This window comes from Nelusetta ayraudi, unplaced genomic scaffold, assembly GCF_046127955.1.
Source record: "Nelusetta ayraudi isolate G7.1 ecotype Tasmania unplaced genomic scaffold, CSIRO-AGI_Nayr_v1 ptg000004l, whole genome shotgun sequence".
NCBI classification, from domain to species: Eukaryota; Metazoa; Chordata; class Actinopteri; order Tetraodontiformes; family Monacanthidae; genus Nelusetta; species Nelusetta ayraudi.
In genome coordinates this window covers 3,436,574-3,458,980 of record NW_027466054.1, presented here as the reverse complement: position 1 = coordinate 3,458,980, position 22,407 = coordinate 3,436,574, and the positions used below count along the sequence as shown (strand labels likewise).

Here is a 22,407-nt window from a genome sequence, read left to right as displayed (position 1 = left end):
GACATTGTGTCATCCATTGCTATCCATGAATCTTTAATGAGAATTACAGTCATGTATAAGACAGCAAAAAAACACATTTACAGTTTTGCTACTAACATAAGATAATATTTTGTTGTTTTACATTTTCTTTCTTTCTTTTATTCTCGCAGATCAACATCTTTAGTCTTCGTTCGAAGCATCAGTGCACATGTGACCACTCAAACACACAACGCTATGTTCCTATGGAGCCCCCCCCCCGCCCACGCGTTTTCTAATAATGTAAACTTTCTCTCTGTTTGGAATGCATTAACAACACTTTTCAAGTACAAACTACAGGAAAAATCTTCTTCATCTAAATAAATTGTTCTAGCAACATAGGCTAAGTGATAGAACAGAGATCCTTATGTGGCGGATACAATTAAAATAGCAACTACTATAAATACCAGACCTCTGCAGCAGGAAGTAAAATGAGTTTATGTGTGCGTCGTAGTCGCTGATATCAAGGTTGACGTCGACTCATCCCTTGGAGGGGCTTCGTCAAGCTAGCACAGTAGACGATGAACACCAGGAGGCTCAGAACAACTGGTTGATGTCCATATCCTCTGTTGAGAAAAAAAACACATTGTAATCATCTGAAAATGCAACAGTGCTTTTTTGTGGAAAAGTTTAAGGCAATGTAAGAACCGTGCTTATTGAAAGAGTTGGTCATATTTTGAACCCTTGACATCGGGCATCGGGGGGGGGGTCAAGATTTTTGACTAACAGTAAAATTGAGAAGTAAATTACGAGACGGGAGTAAAAGTTCTAACATTGCACCAAATGCTGCTGGAACTACACGTCGTGCTGCTGCTCTCACCGTTCTTGATGCCAAAACAGGAAGTCCACTCTTTGAAGGACACCTGTTTGTCTTTGTCTGCGTCGCACTCCTGGAAGAAACGGGAGGTGCAGTGCTCCATGGGCACCAGCGGGACACGAAGCGGGGCCAACTCAGAGTGGGACAAGAACCTGCAGGACAGACCGACTTCGATTATAGAAGTCTGCTGCTATTTAGTCTGACAGTCTGACAGTCTGTTTACTTTAGTCTGGTACTCTTCAATTTGTTTTTTTTACGTTTTGGTTGCTGCTTGGAAATGGGAAGCTCACAGTCACACAGATCAATTTAACATGTTTTAGGACTTTAACATGGACATGTAAGTCCCTTATGCTGACGCAAAAGGTTCAGTCTGAATGCTATCAGAGGTCAAACGGTCCAAGTGTTGATGCAGGGGGAGAGAAGCGTGCCTGTCAGAGGGGTGCTGGTCCAGCTGAGCAAACTGCCAGTGCACTGGATAGATGTACATGTTGTAGTTCTTCTCAAAGTCCTGAGCCAGCAGCTCCACTGAGTGGTCGCCGGCGTGCAGACGCCTCTCGCTCTCGAAGATTTTCTTCACCTGCAGAGGACGACAAGAGAGTTTCACTGTGCCACAGGCCAGACCAGAATCAAAGGTCATTCAGGAATAAGGTCAAATTACGCCAGAGTATTTATTGATTACTCGAAAACGCTGTTTCGGGGTGAGGAAGCCAGGTGACATGGCGTCGTGTTCATAGAGCTGCAGCAGCACGTTTTTCAGCCAGTCCCTCATCCGCAGGGGGAACTGCACCAACTCGGGGTCCACGCACTCGGGTATCACTGAGGGAGGCGAGGGAGCATCAGGGTCAAGCCACAAACACACTCCGAGGCGCTGTCCACTCAGCCGTGGACCCTTGCGGAGCGGCTCACTCACGTTTGCACGAGCCGGTGTAATCCAGGTGGAGCCGGTGTCCTTTCTTGGTGCCCTCCAGCTTGCATTTGGTGGCAAAGAGTTCGCAGGATGTGTCGTACGTCTTGTTGTCTGTCCCACAAACCTGCAACAGCAAGAGTTCAGCACTACCGCGACAGAGTTTAGAATCGTTACCGCCGAGGCGTCGTCACGTTCGCGGACCTACATGATCGTACTCATTCACGCTCGCCGGACACTCAGCCGGCTCCTGGCACACACACCCGGGCTTGTTGTCCGAGTCCAGTTTGCACATCTTGCCACGTTTGCAGGGAAAATTGTCACACGGATCTGCAGGGGGAAATGACCTGAGTGAAATGACAGTCCTGTGGAAACAACAACGCTGCAACAACACTAGCCGCTGCCCAGAGGTAGCAAAAATATTCTGTACTTAAGTACAGAGTACAGATACTTGTGTAAAAAAAAATACTCTGGTAAAAGTAAAAGCACTGATTTAACTCCTTTACTGGAACGTACTCAAGTAAAAAGTGAATATTGTCATTAATGAAACTGATGATAATTAAAAAATAAATAAATTGTAACAGAATAATCTGGGCTGAACTGACCAGTGATGTTGCATGGCCATCTGGATCATTTTAATCATTTGAACAGTTACTACTCTAAATACTAGAGGGTTTTTTTTTTGTTTGTTTTTTGTTTTTTTGTTTTTTCAGTTTTAGCACAACCAACTTGTAATCAGGAGGAGTTATGACCAGTGAGCCATTTTTGGATGTTTACATTTTTCAGACTGCACAGAATTACCCAATAACAGTGCAATTTCCTCTCAAGGGCATTAAGAAGATAACTCCATTGTACTGGAAATATGTAAATATGTCTTGAAAGTAATCTGTTTTTATGACTTTTTTCATCGTATGTTCAAATGCTCAGATTGTTGTTGCTTTCATTTCCCTGTTTTTCCTCTCACATGTTCATTTTCCTAATAAACCTTATATTGTCTTATTGTTAGACCTGCTTTATTTTCATTCCACAGGTTGAGGAGCGACCCTCCCCCTTTGCCCCCATCCCCGACATTCCTCCGCCATGTCAGTCGCCGCGCCAATTTAATTCCACTTGATCTCTATTATTCACGGCCGACGGCCCGCTGAGCTCTGTTGAAGCGGCGTCGGCGAGGCAGAGGGACACTTCATGCGGAAGTTTCAGCCATTTTTGAGGAGGTCAGCAGATTCCCCTGGCCGGCCTGTTGGCATTGTACTTTAGATGCTGTGTCTGTGTGTGTGTGTGTGTGTGTGTGTGTGTGTGTGTGTGTGTGTGTGTGTGAGACAACCCACCAACGGGGGCCTCCGGGCCTCCGTGTGAAGCTCCGGCTCCGAGGGAGGACCGTGAACTTGGGTAGAGATCCACCGTGGCTCTGATCTGAACAGGATTCATTCCGACCAGAGGACCCTGGAAAAGGACGCAGGTGGATGAAGTGAACCCGGCTTCTCGTGTAGTTTGGTCACTGATGGAAGACACATTAAAATCATACATTTATGTGCAGACACCGAGAAGCCCTCTCACCCATTTTCCCGCCCTCCTCCTCTTTGCCTTCTGCACTGCGTTGTCGCCGCCGCCGCCGCTGCTGCTGCTGCTGCTGCTGCTGCTGCTGCTCGCAGCTTCAGCTTCCTGTTGGCTCTGCTCCTGGCCGACCTGCGGCTCGTCGCTCTGTGGCGAGTGCTTCCTCGCCCTCTTGGTCTTCCTCTGCTTCCTCGCCCTCACCTTGGAGTGACTTCCGCTCTCGTTTTTGCCCTTCTCCTCCTCCTCCTTCTCGGACACCTCTCGGCCCGCCTCTGCACCCTCGCTCTCGCTCAGCTCTCGCGCGCCTGCGTCCGACGACTGCTCCTTCATGACGGCGCTGACCTTGTCGTCTTCGACATTTTGCGCGTCTTGTTTTGCCTCGTCTCCTGTGGCGGCCAGCACTTTCTCAGCGGGGATCTTCTTCAACTCCTCAGCGTTAGGAAGAGTCTGGATGTCACGGTTGGAGGGGTTCAGCTTCGTAGACACGACGGGCAGGGGTTGCAAGAGGCCACTGTCAGCGGCGTAGTCGAGGTCGGCCGGGATCTCCGACTCCGTGCTGCCGTCTGTCTCCTCGAACAAGGCGGCGGGCTCCTCGCCGACGCCTCGGCCTTCATCTGCAGAGATCTTCTGCACCACCGCCTCTTCTTTCTCCAGCACCTCAGCATCTCCTTCGCTCTCATCCTCCTCTTGTTCCTCCGGCATCGCCCTCTCCACCTCACTCTTGCCTTTGTCCACTTCCTCTTCCTGCAGCGCACCCTCCTCTCCTTCCTCCTCCTCCTCTTCCCTCTTCAGGAGCTCCGCCAGCTCATCGTCGCTCATCAGCACCGCGGCGCTCCCGTCTCTCCTCTCGGCGGCTTCGAGTTCTCCCTCCTTGCTGGCGTTGGCGTTGCCCTCAGAGCTCAGCTCCTCATCCTCCAGCCCGCGGCTGCTGGCCTCAAACGGGACCAGAGTGGGAAGGACCTGCGGCTTGTTGGCCTCCTCTGTGATTATGTCCTGATTTAGGAGAACAGAGAGGTTCTTAATGGACGACATGAAATCATTTATTCAAAATACATCTTTTGGTTCATCCGGCTCAGCCGTACCTTTTCCTTGGCGAAATGAGAAGCCTTGTGCAACCTATGATGTTTTCCATGAGGTTTGCTCTTAACCTGGACACAGATAGAAATAAATGATGAATGTTTTTGATGTCATAAACGGCAAAAATAAATATGTAAAAATGTTCCACAAATTTTCTATCAAAAAGAATGCGTTTTCAACCTACAGACAGAGCAAACGTTGTTGCCAGTAAGAACAGGAATGCAAAGCAGGCTCTCATACCTGAAAAGCAAAAGACAAAAAGGAAATGGTGATGGACTAATGTACAGGGATGTTCAATAATGCACTCTAAACAATCAACCCGTTGTATTTTGCCGTGAGGTGGTCTCTTGGCAGATCGTCCCCAAGTTCAAAAGGAGGAGTGCATCTGTATGCTGCCAAGGCTTTCATGGTTGTCGGGGTAACCGCCTCTGGGATGCGTTTCTCTCACAGTCACTGCTAAAGTCAACATCGGAAGCCGACAGACTGAAAAAGTCAGCTAAGTCCACACACTTTGTCTCTCCGGACTGAAACAAAACAGAATGGCCTGGGCCTGTCCTGTGAAACAATGGCTCTCTGGTTCGGCCCAGTGAACCCAGAACTGGTGTGGACAGGCCAGCTGGATTTGTGTATGTGTGACTGTGTGGTGTGAGAATGAGTAAATGTATGTTTTCCTGTTGATAACTGAGAAATTAATCAGTCAATGTATTGTTTTGCAAAATTGAGAGGAATGCTCCAGAAGTTAATAAAATTCTGAATACACATATACTGTATGGCTTATATGATACTTGTAGGATTAGATTTCAACCTATTAATTATAACATCTGATTAAAGCGGACCTAACTAAAGTTTACAGGTATATGAAAATGAAAACTAAAAATGACTTGACCAACATGTGTATGTAAAGCGTAAGCTTATTATTTATTAACTAATGTAACACCATTTATTATTTCTCAATGTCTCTTCTATGAGAGAAGAACAAATAAAAGAAACACAAGATACAAATATTCACTATTGGCTCTTGCGACAAAAAGCAATTTTGGAAAACACCAAACACTGAGCTCAGTACAAAACTTATCAGTTAATAAGGTGTCAATCCGCAAAAATGAAATACAATCATAAAAGTGAGACCCTGGTGGGGTTTTACCTGAGGCTGGCTGTCGCAAGACAAATGAGAATCCGGTACCAACACCAGTGCGTGCCTGCAGTGTGGAGCCTGTGAAGATGTGCTTTGTATTGAGGGGCTCTCACTGTCCACACAAACATACACGCACAGGGTTTTTCCCCCCCGGGTCTGTGGTGTCAGTGTGCTTTCACACTATGGGAGGGTCTCTGACTCTGAATACAGGCAGGGGGAGAGCTGGCGCTCACTTCCAGCAGCCCAAACTTTACAAAATGTGATTCCCATGAGGAAAGAATTTGAAGAGCCTCAAAGAATTGAGGTTGAAAAGTAATACGAGGGAAAACTCTGCTGCGCAGAATTGCATGATGGTGGATATTCTCTGGTCATTTACTGAGCTTGTTCTTTTGTCCGTTTAAATATATGCAAACTTGTAAGTGAGTGTACGGTTCTGAGACAGAGGCGGGTGGGGGGCAAACTTTTACCTTCTTTGATTGTAGATAGAGGTTCACGAAAGGTGCTTATGTATGTTTTGGCTTGCTTGATTGCTGTTTACATGTTCTAAATTACAATGATTTATATCATCTGTTTGATGGAGTTTCTTGATCCCTTTTTTACGTGTAATTTTGTAATTTATTCTTTTCACAGTCTGTTTAGGGAAAGTTGGGTGTGGCCCATAAGTGACTTTTGTAACTTTGGACTTCAGGAGGAAAATAATTTCTCTATTTTACCACTAGATGTCCCCCTTTCACAGGTTCATGTTTATGTTCCACAACTGACTTTTTTTCTTATAATTATTCTTATATAATATCACTACGACCACGACAGACCCTGTGTTACCTGTATATTCTGACCATAGTGTCAATGAGAAGAGTTGGCCTTTGTTGGCTGTTTATTCTCCTATTAAAATAGATTACGGTGCAGTTTTAATGAATAAATGTGGTAATAATGAGGGTGTGATATGGGATTATATGAAGGCAGCAGTGACAAAGAAAGATATTTTATCCTGGATAGTCAAAAGCTCTTGAAAGCCAAAAGTGACACAACGTGGAAGTCCGAACAGACAGTAAAGGCCTTCAAAATTACACCCAAGTATATGTTAAAGGTCACACAGACAAGACAGTTTAGTCTGTCTTTGAAATTCTAGTGTCTTCAGAGTTTTGCTTCTGGTGGATTATGATCCGTAATTGTGTAATTGTGTCAAAGTGGCAACAAAACCCTGGATCACAGTGTTTACGAGGATTAAACCACTGGTCTGGCCTGCTTTGCTTCTCGCTTGGTTGAGGAAAAAGGTTCATGACCCAAATGTAGCGTTGAACGCCAAGCTGAAGGTTGATCATTGAAATGTAAGATGACAGAAGGTCAGGGGCAGATGTTGTTGACGGCAATTTTTGCGCCACAACAAGCCTCTGTCTTGTTCTCCTCCCCCAGTTCTAAAGCAGGCCGTCGCAACAACTGGTGGCTGCGGTTTGGGGAAACAGCGGGAGACTGCCGAGGATCCAGTCTAATTACATGTTTCTTTAGGACGCTTGAAATCCAAAGTGAGGTTCTACAAGGAATTCTGTCATCCTTTTTTTAGGCCAGACCATACATGGACATCCAGGAAACAATTATGAGGATCAGGGGGGAAATACATAAGTTCTTTATTTAGGCTCTCTACTGTACAACGTTTCCACAGATGGATTTTCCACAATGTTCCCAGACATGAGTCCAAGTTTCTAAATGCAATATTAATGCATTTAGGCTGAACGTTACGGAAAGTGTGCTGCATTTGTACCAACTTTAACATTTTAGGAGATGTTTTATTGTTTGGGAAATGTTTAAACTGGCCACGGACAAACTGAGTAAGCAATGGCAACAAATTCAGGTCTAGATGATCGTCTGTATGAACAAGTGGCTGAGTGGCGGATTGTCTTGCACAGATGCCATTTGGTTTATTGACAACAACAAACTTGAAGTGATCAATGACAATAAACATAAAAGTGTTTGGTTTGAAATATTCACTGAAACATGTATTTTTCTAAAAGAATACATTGTTCTATTGTGTTGATTTTGCTGTTGGGAGCGCATAACAGATATAAAAAAAGAGATGTAGTATTTATCAAGGCACTAAATCTGACCTTTCCAACGTAATCACCAAAAAAAACAACAAAAATGAGAATGAGTCACTGCATACCAAAAGAAAATATAAAATCCCTTTGACCGGAAACATGCATAACCACGTCTGGGTCTAATTTTCTGTCTCAGTGGGTGAGTTTGTTTCTCAACGGGCCGCAAACCCTATGGTTTAGTCTCCCGAGCTGTATTTCACCGAAGACTCGAGAGGGGGTGGTGGAAATTTATGACCGAATGAAACAGCCATGTATTTGTGTGTGCTTCCCGGCGTGTGTCATTAACGTGCCGGAGTGTGTTTGTTTTGAGCTTTCTATCCAGAGGGGAGGGAAAAAAATACAACTTGGCGTGTCGACAGCAGACAGACAACCGGAAGGACGTGATGCAAGCGTTTCAATTAAGCTCTCTTATATATAGCCGCCCGTGGAGTTTCCTCCAGCACATTCACACATCGCACTGTCTGTGCTGCCAGCTTGCCTCCGTGGCTCAGAATAGAAGCCGGGTTCTCCTCTTTGCTGCTTCCTCCGCCGAACAAGGACCGCCAGTGACTTTTCTCACCGACCTGAGTCAAACAGACTGGAAGGTAACTTTTTTAACTTCATTGTAACAGTTTTGTTTGTTTTTTTTGCAGAATTATCCTTTGTTACCTATTCATAAGTTTTTGTGTATTTTTTTTTTGGAATGGCTGTGCTTGTAAGCTTTGCAAACCTGCTGCTGCTGTCGGATTGTTACAAATACTTCAGTTTCTTTCTGCTCATGTTCAGCAGTACTTCTGAGATTATTGTACATTTCTCTGATTTTGCAATATTAATAACATTTTATAATCCCGTTTCCTTCAAGAAGGAGCAGACCAACAGTGAATACCAGTATTCATCACTTCTTGTGGGTCTTTTACAGAATGAAGGTTGCCATCATAACGTTTTGCCTGGTTGGAGCAATTTATGCCAACCCTGTAAGTATATAACCAGAAAATCAAAGTTTTTTGGACTTCATGTTTATTCTCATATGTTTGAGTGAGTAAAGTGATTGTTGTTTTGCCTCATCGAGATAATGTAGAAGTCAAGGAGATGCCAAAAAAAACTGTGTCAGCTGACATTATATAACTAAGCAAATTAATGGGCAAGTTCTCCTCATTGTGATATTGCGGCTCTGTTGTTCTTCAGTAGAAGCAGCAGAGAAATCATAAAAATTGCACAAGGCAGGGTAGAAGAGTTCCTGTCTGTCAGTTAAGTATCTGACAAAAGTAGCATCCTACAAAATATCTTCTGTAAATCCTTTCTGCGCAAAAATTATTTATTTTTTCTTGGTTTTCTTTCTTTCTAAACACCAGTCAAACTTCTGTATTGTTGTCTTTATATTTACAATGCGCAGTTTGATTGAAAGAAAGAAAAACAACCATGGAACAAGGAAAAGCCAGAGCGCAGTAAGAAGTGAATAAGCAGAGAGAAGTAGTTTGAAACTGATAAACAGGCAAAGACGTATTAAACAAGAAGCAGTTAAATCAAAACATTAGGATATAAAAACATTATAAGCAAATTAAGTAATAAACTTCAACAAAATTGCAAAGCCAGATAAGTTTGTTTTTTATACCAAATTGCATTCGAAAGAGCAGCCGACATTTAACTTTTCTTCATTTCTAGTAATTACTCTGTGAATCTTGTTTCACTGGTAAATTGTTATCCGTCTCTTTCTCCTCACAGATTTCATTTGAGACTGTGTCAGAATCAAGTGAAGCTGAAAACTCTGTAAGTTTAATATAGTTTTTTAACAGAATTTTCCATTTAATGGGACTCATCTGGGGTATATTATTACTTAATATATTATTTTATTACTCACTTCACAATAAAGCAACAGCAATGTAGCCATCAAGCATTTGAACTCATTTCAGCTGCTTTCCTCCGGTGCACTGAGCAGAATATTGTGCAGTAGGTGTGGTTCAGTAACAGTAAAGAGTTCTTGAAGAGAAATCCAAATGCAGACGCATTTTTGTGCGTGTTTGCCTCGTGTTGGAGGCATTTATGCCTAACAATAGCTTGCCTGGAGGGAGGGGTGTTGCAATGGCTGGTTGCAAATGAATATGATAATTGTTTTCTGTAATACAGCGTAATTAAATATTCTTTGGTTTGTGTTTTCTTTTTTCGCCAGACTGAAAGTTTGTCCTCTTCACAATCATCTGAGAATGTCACCGCAGAGTTTCAGGTAAATGGCTTCTTTTTTTAAAACCATAACAATGACAATAATGCAGAGAATCGCATTGCGTGTTTGATTCCCAATTTTTACACCAATGTCCCTTCGTCTTTTGCAGAGCTCTGAAGAAAGCACATCCCAACAAGTAAGTTATATTTGTTTTGTGGCTTCATAATGGTAAAAAAAATAAATAAATAAAAATGTAGGCCAACTCAATCAGTCACTCAGTAAGGTCTGTGTGCACGGTGAGTTTAAATTCAAATGTAAATCTTCACAGAGTCAACCTTCAGAGTCTGAATCATCTGAATCTGTATCGAATGAGGTGAGTTGTGCTCTTACTCTATTTTTTTCCTCCTCTCATCATATTTAACAGTGGTTATGTTTGCAATATTGCGAACTCAGCATTTAAGGTCGATGGTGAACCTTTTTTTCAGAGCTCAGAGGAAAGTACCAGTGAGTCAGATGAGAGCAACGAGGTAAGACCACATAGCAATTTAAATGCACCCGATTCTGACCTGATGCTTGACAATGAATGTTCGATGAAGCTTCCATGGTGACAAACTCACGTTATTCGCTCTATTTTCACAGTCCAACTCCATGGCTGAGACCAGTGATAACAGCATGGCCAGTGAGGAGAACATTCGAAAGGTGAGTTTGAACTAATGGTACCGAACAGCCAGGATCCTGCTTCAGTGACCTTGAAATGACCTCACCCCTTCTCTGCGTGCGTCAGAATTTGATCCTGGAGCTGTCAGACAACCTCGGCTCGATCAGCTCGGAGGAAAACAGCACCGAGTCCAACTCGCTGGAACTAGGGGGTCCCAGCAACACCAGTGACGTCACGGCCGCCAGCAGCGAGAGCGCCAGCAGCGAGAGCACCGAAACCAGCGAGGCCAGCGACAGCGCCGAGTCCAACCAGATCCGGGCTCCGGACTGTGTGAACGGAACCGCGAGCTGTGAGAGCGAGGAGTACTTCCTGCAGGGCATCGGAGACGACGGCCACGCAGCCGTGGACCACCTGATGGTGCCGGACGACGATGAGAGGGAGCTGAGTTTGAGATGATCACTTCTGGAAGCTTTGTCTTACATCTCTACGAACTAAATAACCTGGACGAAGACCTGGCGTCGTGGCGTAAACCAGAACTGCCATGTGTTCATCCAAGAGTTTATTAAGCTGGACGAGTTAATGTTCTACCGGATAGGGCGGTAGACTTTATGTAATTACCTTGTGTTTATTTTAAGGAATAAATAGTCTTTTTAATATATGTGTAATCAACTCGAACTCAAGTATTGGTCAAGAACGTCAGTTTCGCCATTGCTGCTATGGCCGGTTAGCTCAGTTGGTTAGAGCGTGGTGCTAATAACGCCAAGGTCGCGGGTTCGATCCCCGTACGGGCCACACTTTCTTTTCCAAACCGGGAGTTGGTTTTATTTGGCACGATACGGTAAAATACCAAACAACGTCTAAGCAAAATTCTCGAGTTTAAATCATAAATAAATTCCCCTTTATAACTTTCTTTGCAGGAAAAAATAAAAATAAAAACAACAAAACTCTTTGTACACTAGATGGCGACAAGCTCAACTGTTTTGCCGTAGTATTTTTTTTTTTCTTTTTCTTTTGGTGAACAGGGACGCTTGCTTTACTTTATTAAAATCAATCTCTGTGAAGAAGCCGCATTTTTTTTCCAACTTCAACACCTGCCTAAAAGACGTATACTTGTAAATCAAAAAATGACAGGTCACCCCCTCTATTTTCATCATCTCTTTCAAAACTTGATTTATTTGGCATTGCTTACATTTGGATGTCTATGCAGTACAGTGCAATAATCCTGTCATCATCTATCCTTTTTTGTTTCACTGTTACACTGGAATGAGGGCTGGGTGGTGTCTTCTGCAAGTCAGGATATAACCTGAACAATTGTTCATTGCATGCCTACCACAGAAACAATTCCACCATCAGCTAATTTAAAGTTGCCTATTAGCCTAAAGTGCATATTTTGAATGCAGGAGGAAGCTGGAGTACTCTGAGACAAAACACACAGGCACATGGAGGGCATGCACTATTGCAGAGTGATGTCAGTTCTAGCAAATGCAGCTCTGTACTATTCCTGAACGTTAAACTAACAAATGAAAAAATATCACAATTCTGTTCTTTGTAAACATTTTATAACAAACATTAAGCGGGTTTAAACCATCAGATGCATTATTTCACAGGCTGAATCTTCACATTTTGAACAATCAAACAAAACTATCAAAAACAATGGAAACCCAGCCAGTACAATTAACAAACCCCATGTCTTTTTTCTTTTTTTCAAAACTGGAAAGACAAAAGAACAGGCAAAAATGCCAAACTCAACACAGATCCACACTAAACTCTACTTCCATTCTTGAAATACTGTCTCAGCTGGAAAAGTGACACTTGATGTGTTCCTTCAGTGCTGGGATGGTGGGAAGCTCTTTGCGACACACATGACAGCGGAGAGGTAGATTCAACAACTCGCTGGCTCCGTCTTTAATGGCAACCGTTCCATTGGTTTCCACCATCTGAATGATGTCTGAAAACAGTGCGAGAGGGAAGAGGAGGATTGGTGAAGAAAAGTTTGCAGCAAAAAGAAAGCAATGCCACACTGTGGAACTGAAGTCTTCACAAACAACCCAAGTCTCTCACCTTGAGACTCAATGAAATAATCTGTTGTGAAGGAGTTCCAGTGTTTTTTGTTCTTCAAACATGGAGAGTTGAAGTCTTGACTGATCACATGCAAGTGCACATGGCTGTAAAAGACAAAGAAATAAATCTATCTATGTCACGTACATATGCTCAACATATCTGATGAGGATGACACAGCAATATCAAAAACATTGTTTTTTATTTACACATTTTTAAGCATGTTGCAATTTCTCCAGCCACGTCCACTCAACACAGATGTATAAATTCTACTCCAAAACTCCACTGCAGCACACAATAGGGCAGTGCTAATCCCAAATCCCCTAGATCTACAATATGCATCTTCCTGTGTGACACATTTCAAACTTAATTCTAACGCACAGGTCTTTACAAAACATACTACCTACTAGGATCTTACCTCATACTGGGGATGGCATGGTAGCCTGTGCGGAAGCGTAGCAAGCTCACATCCGGGCACTGCGCCACAATCTGGTCAGCAACTTGCTGCATGTGTTTCAGTAGGTCGCAGTGCTCCTGGCGCAAGGCCTTCAGGTTGGGAATGGACTGCCAAGGGAGGACCAGCCAGTGGTAGCGTGCTTTGGGGTACTTATCCTTGATGACAACAACCCTGTCATCCTTATAAACCTTGACAATGAAAGGAGACAATGATTTTCTGACCATGTATACTAAATTTAACAGTGAAGTTAGGTGTTATTAACAAATTATTTAAACGTAAAGGTAACTGTGGTTACCTGCATTTTCGGGTCTTGCATTGATGCCTTTAGACCTTGGCTCCAATGTCCAAAACTGTCCTGAACCATTTAAGCAATACACGTTAGATCACCAGAAATATGAATCAAAGGGAGTAAAAATACAAATATGAAGTGTGCACTCACCGATTTTCTTTCTTCTTTTATATTGCCTTGTTTAGGTTCCCCCTGGCTGGCCGACACTGACAGCTTTTCATGCTGTTTTGCAGCTTTCATACTCGGCTCCTCTCTGTGCCTATCTCTTTGTTCAGAGGTTTGCTCAAGGGGTCTTTTTGTGGCTCCCTGGTTTGTAGTTGTATCCACCTTGAACTGTATAGTGTATTGGTAGAGCTGATTGACAATATGAAGTTTTTGACCAGGCTTCATTTTCACAACATTGTCCTTACCCACCACCTCAGAATCGACAGAGGTGGGGTTTGGGCCCAGCTTTAAAAGAGAGAGAGGGAGAGGGAGAGGGAGAGGAGACAGAGAGAGGGAGAGGGAGAGAGAGAGAGAGAACAGAAGGCAAATAAGATGATTTAAGAGCCTTTTAACAATGTGCTTAAAAAATGTGTAAGTATTCGCAGAAAAACACAAACTGTAGCAACAACACAGCTACTAACATTTCTTACCTGTTTAACTTTGACATAACCTTTATTGCATTCTGCTCGCAGTTCAACTGTTTGAAACAGGATGACATGTTTTCAGGTTAAGAACAGCTTTTAAATGTAAGCTTAGAAAAGTAAATTCAGGTTCATTCATGTAATTCATGCATATTCATACATACATATATATATATAGAGAGAGAGAGAGGGAGAGAGAGAGAGAGAGAGAGAAACAGAGAGAGAGAGAGAGAGAGAGAGAGAGACAGAGAGAGAGAGAGACAGAGAGAGAGAGAGAGAGAGAGGTGTCCATGGTCAAATATTAGTTACATGAAGCAAGATAGCCACTAAACTCAATGAATTCATTCCATTAAACGTGACTTGTCATTTTGTTTACCACCAACGCAAAGCTGTGAAGTCACTCATAGTGATGGAAAATGAAGATCTGAGATTTTTGTTTGGCAATAATTCTTCTTCTTCTTCTATTGCGTGCGTTCAAGTAAAATATGTGCAGAAATGTATTTGCAAATATTTTCAAAACTAAAATTATCACATTAAACCAGATTTGCCCAAAAGCCAAAATGTCGATTATTAATTCCAGTTAATGTGGCTAATTAAAATGTGAAAATGAAACACCAAAAATGTATTTCTTTTAAGTTTTAATTTTAATAATTAGCTTAATTTTTTTTGTTGTTGTGACGCGGAATGAAACAACATTACGGGCATGCAAAAGTTTCCTGACGTGTTTCTATTTGTTGCCAGTAGCGTATTGCTAACAAAAGCGTCAACATAAATGCAAAGTTACCTTGCTGCCGAGAGCATTTTTTATCTTTAATTGTTGTTTCTGGACCTCGACCCAGGATAACGGGCTGTAGGTGAGGTAGTGGAATGGGTTTATGAGTACCCTCGGAACTGACGAGGCAGCAAAGTGGCATGTTAACGTGTTCTCGTCGCTACCTCATCAATTTGACGAAGCTGCTGTAGCTGTTGCGGATGTTAAGCCATGCATGCTTTGGTAGCATCCGTCGCAGGTTGTTTACGTCACAGGATCACGTTTTCGGCTCGCGGGTTAGAAAATTCTGGAAGTGGGAAGTGACTGAGGTGGTACTTGAGAATGTAAGTAGTGATAATAATCGCCTTTGTGGAGACTTCTAATCAAATTTATATACGACTCGTACGTTTACCACCCCGCGTCATGTGTGAATTTCTAGCGTGATAGAATCCATCTATTGGTATGCTAGCGTGAGCTTCGTTATCATTAAAAAAGCCAAAGTGAAGCGGCCTGGCAGACGTAATATTTAGAAACGCTGTTGTGCTTATGAATCACACACAAGCTGACATGTAGTATTTATATTAGAATTACGTGTAACGCGAACAAGAAGACCGCTGTAGTTGTTTTTTGTTTTGTTTTTGTGTGTGTTTTTTTGTTTGTGTTCAACTGGTTGCGACATGTCAAAACAGACTAACAATTAAAGTTAAGTTAAAACTTAAATACTCCGTATGTTATTTTCCCCTTTGCTCCCACCTGGAACCTTTTTGTTGTTGATGATGATGATGTTGTTCAAATACATTGTTTTGTTTTGCAAATTCTGCTGTTCTCAGTAGCTACATTGGAAATAACTAGCCGAGGGCGTTGATTTTACGGGTCTTGTCTTACGTCTCTTTCACTCCTGTCACATTCACAGATTTAGCTATGTTGTTTTTGTACCTCTCAATATTGAATAGCAGTAGTAGTAGTATACTTAAGCTTTATCTTATATTTTATTATTTTATATTGTGGTTAGAAGTGATTTTCTAACTAGCACATGCAAACTAACAGGAGGGATGATGTCCCTGCTGTTGACACAGTGTGCCCAGCCTTCCTGGTATGATTCAGACTTTAGAACTATACAACTTCAGATGTCTGCCTTTGGCTTCTTTGTCACATCTGACATGGAAACTAGAAAGCTTGCATCTTACAGCCAAGCATGAGTGGCTGTTCTCGCAATTACATAATCTTCTAACCACACACAGTCTGCCAAAAGCTGGGGCACCACTACTCTAAATGAAAACAAATGTGAGCTGGCTCATGAGCAACCTCCTGCGAATGTTGTTGGCATACCTTCCATGATTGCTGCACATTTCACCAGGCTGTCCTTGATGTCTGATTACTCATTACTGACTGTACTCACTTTTCCTCTAGCTTCCCAAAACAACCATGGTCAAGGAAACAGGCTTCTACGACACGCTGGGCGTAAAGCCCAACGCCACCCCTGATGAACTGAAGAGGGCCTATCGCAAACTCGCCTTAAAGTATCACCCTGACAAAAACCCCACGGAAGGAGAGAAGGTGCTTCTTTTCTTTTTTTTACTTCTCATTCACACTGGACATACGCTGACCTGGAACGACCGACTGGAAATAAGAATGTGTTGTGTGTTCTCTTTTGTAGTTTAAGCAGATCTCACAGGCATATGAGGTGCTGTCAGACCCCAAGAAGAGAGAGATATACAACCGCGGTGGAGAGAAGGCGATAAAGGAAGGAGGGTCCAGCGACGGCGGCAGCGGGAGCTTCGCTTCATCGATGGACATCTTCGACCTGTTTTTCGGCGGGGGTAGGAGGATGCACAGAGAGCGAAAAGGTACAGGAACTTTGAAGATGGAATACTTTTTTTAATGAAATGCATTAAGTGGTTGTGTTTTTGGCTCTCTTTTTTTTTTTTTTTTTTTTTTTTTTTAAGAGACCCCGCTGTGCTGTGAATGTCTAGATATGATCTGTTTTGCTTTTTTTAAATTTTTTTTTATTATTAAAGCATCTGAAATTGCATTATTCATTTCCACAAACAGCACTTTAATTATTTTCTATATACAAAATAGTTCATCATCTTTAGCTCAGTGTCACATCTCCTTTTAAATTAGTTACATTTAATTTTTGCGTCGTGTGTAATTTAGAATAGTAATCAGTGAAAAGGTGTCAAATTTATGATTGCAGTGGCTGAAAAATAATCATTTTCATCTTTATTCCCTTTTTTTCCTGCTCAAGGAAAGAACATCGTTCATCAGATTTCAGTGACACTGGAAGATCTTTATAATGGTTCCAGCAGGAAACTCTCTGTGCAGAAGAACGCTGTTTGTGAGCGATGTGAAGGTACGTGTGACTGGACCTGTCCATAATCCAAGGGGGTTTAGAAGCATTTAAACTGTATGAATGGAGTCTTTGTCAGATCATAAAACGTATCGTTGTTGCCATAACGTAATCCAGCCTTTGCTCGCACAGCTTTATGCAACTATCACAACAACAATAGACTCTGTCTTGCTGCCCTCCAACGGTTTCATTTGTCCTGGCAGGGCGCGGCAGTCGGAAAGGAGCTGCGCAAATGTGCATGACGTGTCGCGGCACAGGCCTGCAGGTTCACATGCAGCAGATCATACCGGGTATGGTGCAGCAGGTGTCCACCGTGTGCCAGAGTTGTCAGGGACAAGGCCAGAGGATCAGCCACAAGGACCGCTGCAAAGCCTGCGTCGGCCGAAAAATCGTGATACAGAAGAAGATTCTGGAGGTCCACGTTGACAAAGGTGCGATGAGAGAAGTCGGAAGTGATTGGAAATTGACCCAGAGTGCTTTCCCTGCGTCACTTAGCTGCTTGACCTTCCCCACAGGCATGAAAGATGGACAGAAGATTGTTTTCCACGGGGAGGGAGACCAGGAGCCGGGCAAGGAGCCGGGAGACATCATCATCGTCTTGGATCAGCGGGAGCATCCGCATTTTACCAGGTGACTCACTCGTTTATCCTTTGAAACACAACACCTCCAACTGCAGCAGTTTTCTAATGACTGTTGTCTGCTGTGACCAGGAGGAGAGGAGACCTGGTCCTCTCAATGGAGCTGCAGCTGGTGGAGGCTCTCTGTGGATTTAAAAAGCCTGTTCAGACACTGGACAACAGGACGCTGCTCATCACCTCCCACCCAGGTGACACCATCTTCAGATAGGAGCAACTAACGCCCTGCAGATCTTACCAATACCTTCTCCTCCTCCTCCTTCTTTTGCTGCTGATCATAACTGAGCTGTCTTGTGGTCACAGGGGAGCTGATAAAACCCGGAGACACAAAGTGCGTCTTAAACGAAGGGATGCCCACCTACCGCAGACCGTTTGAGAAAGGACGGCTCATTATTAACTTTTCGGTAAGAAGTCGTCCTCCTTTCAAATGTGAATTCACTTTGTCATTTTCATTTTAGCTGTATGTCTCAATGTTGAGTAAAAAAACGCCACACAAGAACACAATCCACTCTTCTGCAAGGAGCCTCGTACCACCGAGTACAAAACCAATTTCACCCCAAAGCAATAAGTGTCTCTGATGACCTGCACGTCATCCTTCTCCTTTTGTTTTGCCTCATTCCTGAACACCACAAGTCAAATGGGGGAAATCCCCTCTGAAATGATACATGCTGTCATGTGACAGATAAAGATCTTTTGGACATCTTTGACAGATTGAAGGCAAAATAAGTGAGTTGATTGTCTGCACCGATCAACTACCTGCTCTGCACTGAGCCAAGCACCCCCCCCCCACCCCCCCCAAAATGTGCTGCACTTTGTAAGAGAGCAGACAGTTGCCCACTTTCCAAGGGAGGATCTTGGACCCAAAACACTCATTTAGAGATTTTCTGTGAGTGTGATTAAGACTAAACGATGCTGGTATAAAGAAAAACATTGAGGACTCCAGGGAGTGAATTTATCCCGTGTTTTTGGGGGGGTGGGGGGGCACAGTTTTTCCATTTTAATGAGATCCTTGTTTTTGAAAATGTGCCCTATTTGGAACATACAGCATAAATAGGTTGTTAATTAAGGAGAACCAGAGACACAAAAGGGAGGAAATGTGTGTTATCTTTTTACACCAGCTTGAGGTTTTATATATATATATATATATATATATATATATATATATATATATATATATATACTTTTTTTTAATTATTATTATTATTAATTATTCATTTATTTATTTTATTTGAACAGGATTAAACATAGGTGTCTGGCCAGTGGGCCAAATATGGCCTGCAGTGTTATTATAATTGGACCCACGAGGCAACACAAAATCACTACTAGAGCTGGCCTGAGCTGGCGGTATTATACAGCACATTTAACTACAAATCCCAGAATGCTCTGCTCAATCAGGACAGGACATTCATTGAAGGATATTATTATGACTTAATTGGTTTTGTGCTGTTATTTTAAATTTAATATTAACCAGTGGAAAAAAATTACTGTTGAAATTTAAATCTGAAGGCTGCAAATAAAAAAAGAAGCATACAGTTTTTATTTACATTTTATGTATTTAGATGAGTTTTGTGTGTGTGAAATTCCGTTTTGCATGTGTGCAATATGAATAGTATAGTATTTAGCTTTGCTTGATCCATATTCCTGTTGTTCAGGTCCATATAAAAAGGTTCAACGTCATGTCAGGAGGAAGGATTTTTTCAATGTTGGCCTGCGATGTTGTGCAAGTTTTACATTTTGGCCCCACTGTGTGTTTGAGTTTGAAACCGCTGGGTTAAAAGAAAAACATAAGATAATACATAAGCATGAAATAAATAAAATATATAAACATACTACCTGGGACCTTTCTGTGTGGAGTTTGCATGTTCTCCCTGTGTCTGCGTGGGTTCTCTCCGGGTTCTCCGGCTTCCTCCCACACTCCAAAAACATGCATGTGAGGTCAATTGAACACTCTAAATTGTCTGTAGGTGTGCATGTGAGTGTGAATGGTTGTCTGTTTCTATGTGGCCCTGCGATGAACTGGCGACTTGTCCAGGGTGTCCCCTGCCTTCGCCCTAAGACAGCTGGGAGAGGCTCCAGCAGACCCCCCTGACCCAGAATAGGAATAAGCGGGTATAGAAGATGAATGAATGAATATAAACATACTTAGGCAAAAAAAACAAAGACAACTCTACAACAGAATGAGTAAAGTGCTCCACTTTTCTCCACCTCATCAGGCCGATTCTGTTATTGGCCATTGAACAAAATGTCCCTTCAGCCACAATATTGTTCCCGCAAAGATAAAGCGTGGTTGTTTTCCCTCCAGGTGGTGTTCCCCAAGGCCGACTTCCTGCCCCGGCAGAAGCTGAAGGAGCTGGAGCGCTACCTCCCCGAGAAGCTGGAGGCGGACAAAACCGACCGCATGGATGACGACCTCTACATCTACGCCGACCTTGAGGACTGTGACCTGAGGAACCGCAGGAGACACCAGCATCAGGATTGCTCCATGGAGGAAGACGACTGCAGCGGGGGGGTCCAGTGCCAAACGTCTTAGGTCTCGCAACGGTTCCATCATTTTAACCCGAGCACCTTTTATGGAAACGTAGTGCAATTTCTATTGAAGTACCTCTTTTTAAGAAAAAACAAAACGAAAAATCTAACAAAAAATACAAACAGCTTTTGAATCGTCTCAGCCCTGAAACCATTTCCAGACTGTTTTTGATGGCGCTGTTGGTCTTAAAGCTGCAGGGCTGAACCTGGATCAGGTGGACAGGGACTTTGGGTCTTTGTCTTCGAGCCACACTGTGACGGGAGGTGCGGTGAGGTGAGGTGAAGCCGGCCTTCAATTAAAAAAGTGGGTTCAGGTCGTGCAAGACAAAGCTAACATGTCTTAACAAAGATTGACCGCTTTTTATGCATTTCCTTGAAAACTGACGCCAACATCCAGGTGACGCTGACATTTTTATAGTGTCGTCTGACTTAAGTGTTGTGAAGCGCTTTTTTTTCCTAATTTTTTCTGTCTGTGTGCATCTCTTCAATTCAAAGGTTGAGTTCAATGTGCGCGAAATGCAAAAATGCATTTTTTTTATTTTCTAGACATTTGTGAACAGTGTTGATAAGATAATGATTCTGCATGCTCTCAAGCCACTTCACTCTAGAGTAAATAATCTCATATTTAAATTTTCATATTTATTATTATCATTATTATAATTATTATTATTGTCAGTTTAAATTTGCAAGCGATTATGTGGTGGAGCTGCTCTTCTGTTGACTATCTGTGGAAAGTGGAACATCTCATGTACATAAATCAGTTTGACAAGTCTTATTTTAGGGCAGAGTGCTCAGAAACAGAAAGGTGTAACTCGTGTGGTGTTGGTTTTTTATTTTTAGATTGTTGTTGTTTTTCTCTCTTAAGAGGTGCTCGCTTTCAACAGGCCCCGAATCGCCTTAATGGATAAAACTGTGTCTTCCATGTATAAGGCACCAAGCTGCACCTCAGTGTTCAACAATTTTGTTTGTTTGTTAAACATGAACAAATTGGTTCATGTTTAAACTTCGTATTGTTGGTTTGAAAGCACAGTTTTTACACACTTGATCAAAATTCTGTTAAAAAAACAAACAAACAAAAAAACAGTGACGATCGCAAGTTGTATTTATTGTCTTTGTGTAAGAAGTTTCACCTTTTTCTTTTGAGGATTCTCTCTCATGTCTTTGTGTTTCGTCGTGTCGTATGAATTGTGAAATGCCAAATGGTTTGTTGGGAGGTCACATCTGATACCTGACTGAAGTGTCAGCCTGTTGAGGAGCCTTAATTGTAACGTCATGAACTAGAAGCTGCTCCATAGCGTAGGTTGATTTTCAGGAACGTTGCTCTCCACGAGGGAGCTTTTTACTAAAAGATTCACAATTGTTACCCTGCCTTCGCCCTATAACAGCTGGGATAGGCTCCAGCAGACCCCCGTGACCCTGAGCTCGGGAAGAAGCAGGTATGGAAGATGAATGAATGATTCACAATTGTACTTAAAGCTGAAAATGAACTAATTCATTCAATTCAGTGTTTGATTAGAAATCAACATGACATTCCTGATTTGACTGTAGGACCAATATGCTCTTGATATCCACAACTAATTCTGGGGTTCTCTATCACGCTCATTCCCATAGCTCTTGAAGATGGGCCGTTTTTCTCCCTTTAAACGCTGATATTCCCACACATCAGGAGTTTCTTTTAATAGAGCTGGCATGTCCTGACTGTACCTCTTAAGTAAAGAATGATTTAAACTCAACTGGTGTCCTGTTTTAATGACAATCTCATTTTAAAATGTTGTTGAAACTTTGAGCTTCAATGTGATTTGAATATAATACACAAATTCCAGTTATCCTCTGAAATCATTTATTGCAGAGCACGTGTTTGTCTCAGTACTTAATCAAATGTGTCATTGTATATAAAATGAAGGTAAGAGTTAGCGCTTACCTTCATTTTTATCTACAATGAATAAAATAAAATGAAAAAGTGACACACAGAAAACATGATTGTGCTTGCAGTAAAAGTACGAAGAACATTTTTTAAATGGGGACATCGATTTTGGTTGAAATTGATAATGAATTGTTATTTTGTTTTACATGACAACATTATCATAGTTTTGGAAGGGAAAAAGTGTGCATCAATATGCATGTTTGCATATGGATGACAAGTTCCTCCAGATCATTTAAATACGTGCTTATGGCCACTGTCAAAACGCAGTGGACAGTTTGGACATCTTTGACATATTAAAGGCAAAATAAGTGAGTTGATTCTGCGATGTAACAGATATAATTGAGCAAGTAGCAAATCAAAAAAGCACCTGCTCAATATCAATCAATAATATAATGTAATAT

At 42.3% G+C, this 22,407-nt stretch overlaps 4 protein-coding genes, 1 long non-coding RNA gene and 1 other non-coding gene across 6 annotated transcripts in view; 4 read left to right on the top strand and 2 right to left on the bottom strand.

Moving 5' to 3' along the window:
* LOC142900738 (uncharacterized) overlaps positions 1-21,815 on the top strand; it is a 370,388-nt gene extending 348,573 nt beyond the window's left edge. The window contains exon 2 of the long non-coding RNA XR_012928926.1: positions 21,519-21,815. This is a non-coding gene — a long non-coding RNA (uncharacterized LOC142900738). The remainder of the gene's footprint in view (positions 1-21,518) is intronic.
* Positions 16-5,619, bottom strand: sparcl1 (SPARC-like 1). Its single transcript, XM_076044897.1, has 11 exons — positions 5,512-5,619; positions 4,552-4,607; positions 4,373-4,438; positions 3,294-4,283; positions 3,065-3,179; positions 1,945-2,066; positions 1,743-1,863; positions 1,512-1,648; positions 1,261-1,409; positions 836-984; positions 16-581 (listed from the first exon to the last, which is right to left on the bottom strand). The coding sequence occupies exons 2-11, from the start codon at positions 4,603-4,605 to the stop codon at positions 553-555; spliced, it is 1,932 nt and encodes a 643-aa protein (XP_075901012.1). The 5' UTR covers positions 4,606-4,607; positions 5,512-5,619; the 3' UTR covers positions 16-552.
* scpp1 (secretory calcium-binding phosphoprotein 1) lies at positions 8,025-11,044 on the top strand. Its single transcript, XM_076044910.1, has 9 exons — positions 8,025-8,179; positions 8,494-8,548; positions 9,297-9,341; positions 9,742-9,795; positions 9,902-9,928; positions 10,061-10,105; positions 10,218-10,259; positions 10,372-10,431; positions 10,517-11,044. The coding sequence occupies exons 2-9, from the start codon at positions 8,495-8,497 to the stop codon at positions 10,844-10,846; spliced, it is 657 nt and encodes a 218-aa protein (XP_075901025.1). The 5' UTR covers positions 8,025-8,179; position 8,494; the 3' UTR covers positions 10,847-11,044.
* trnai-aau (transfer RNA isoleucine (anticodon AAU)) lies at positions 11,109-11,182 on the top strand. Its single transcript has one exon. It is a non-coding gene; the product is annotated as a tRNA-Ile (tRNA).
* Positions 11,928-14,734, bottom strand: aptx (aprataxin). Its single transcript, XM_076045183.1, has 7 exons — positions 14,605-14,734; positions 13,830-13,876; positions 13,345-13,644; positions 13,201-13,260; positions 12,867-13,093; positions 12,452-12,555; positions 11,928-12,338 (listed from the first exon to the last, which is right to left on the bottom strand). The coding sequence occupies exons 1-7, from the start codon at positions 14,732-14,734 to the stop codon at positions 12,184-12,186; spliced, it is 1,023 nt and encodes a 340-aa protein (XP_075901298.1). The 3' UTR covers positions 11,928-12,183.
* Positions 14,758-21,815, top strand: dnaja1 (DnaJ heat shock protein family (Hsp40) member A1). Its single transcript, XM_076045170.1, has 9 exons — positions 14,758-14,915; positions 15,982-16,128; positions 16,229-16,418; positions 16,820-16,924; positions 17,125-17,352; positions 17,437-17,551; positions 17,632-17,747; positions 17,860-17,960; positions 19,859-21,815. Exons 1-9 carry the CDS (start codon positions 14,793-14,795, stop codon positions 20,084-20,086), a joined length of 1,353 nt encoding a protein of 450 aa, XP_075901285.1. The 5' UTR covers positions 14,758-14,792; the 3' UTR covers positions 20,087-21,815.
* Positions 21,816-22,407: the final 592 nt, after the last annotated feature.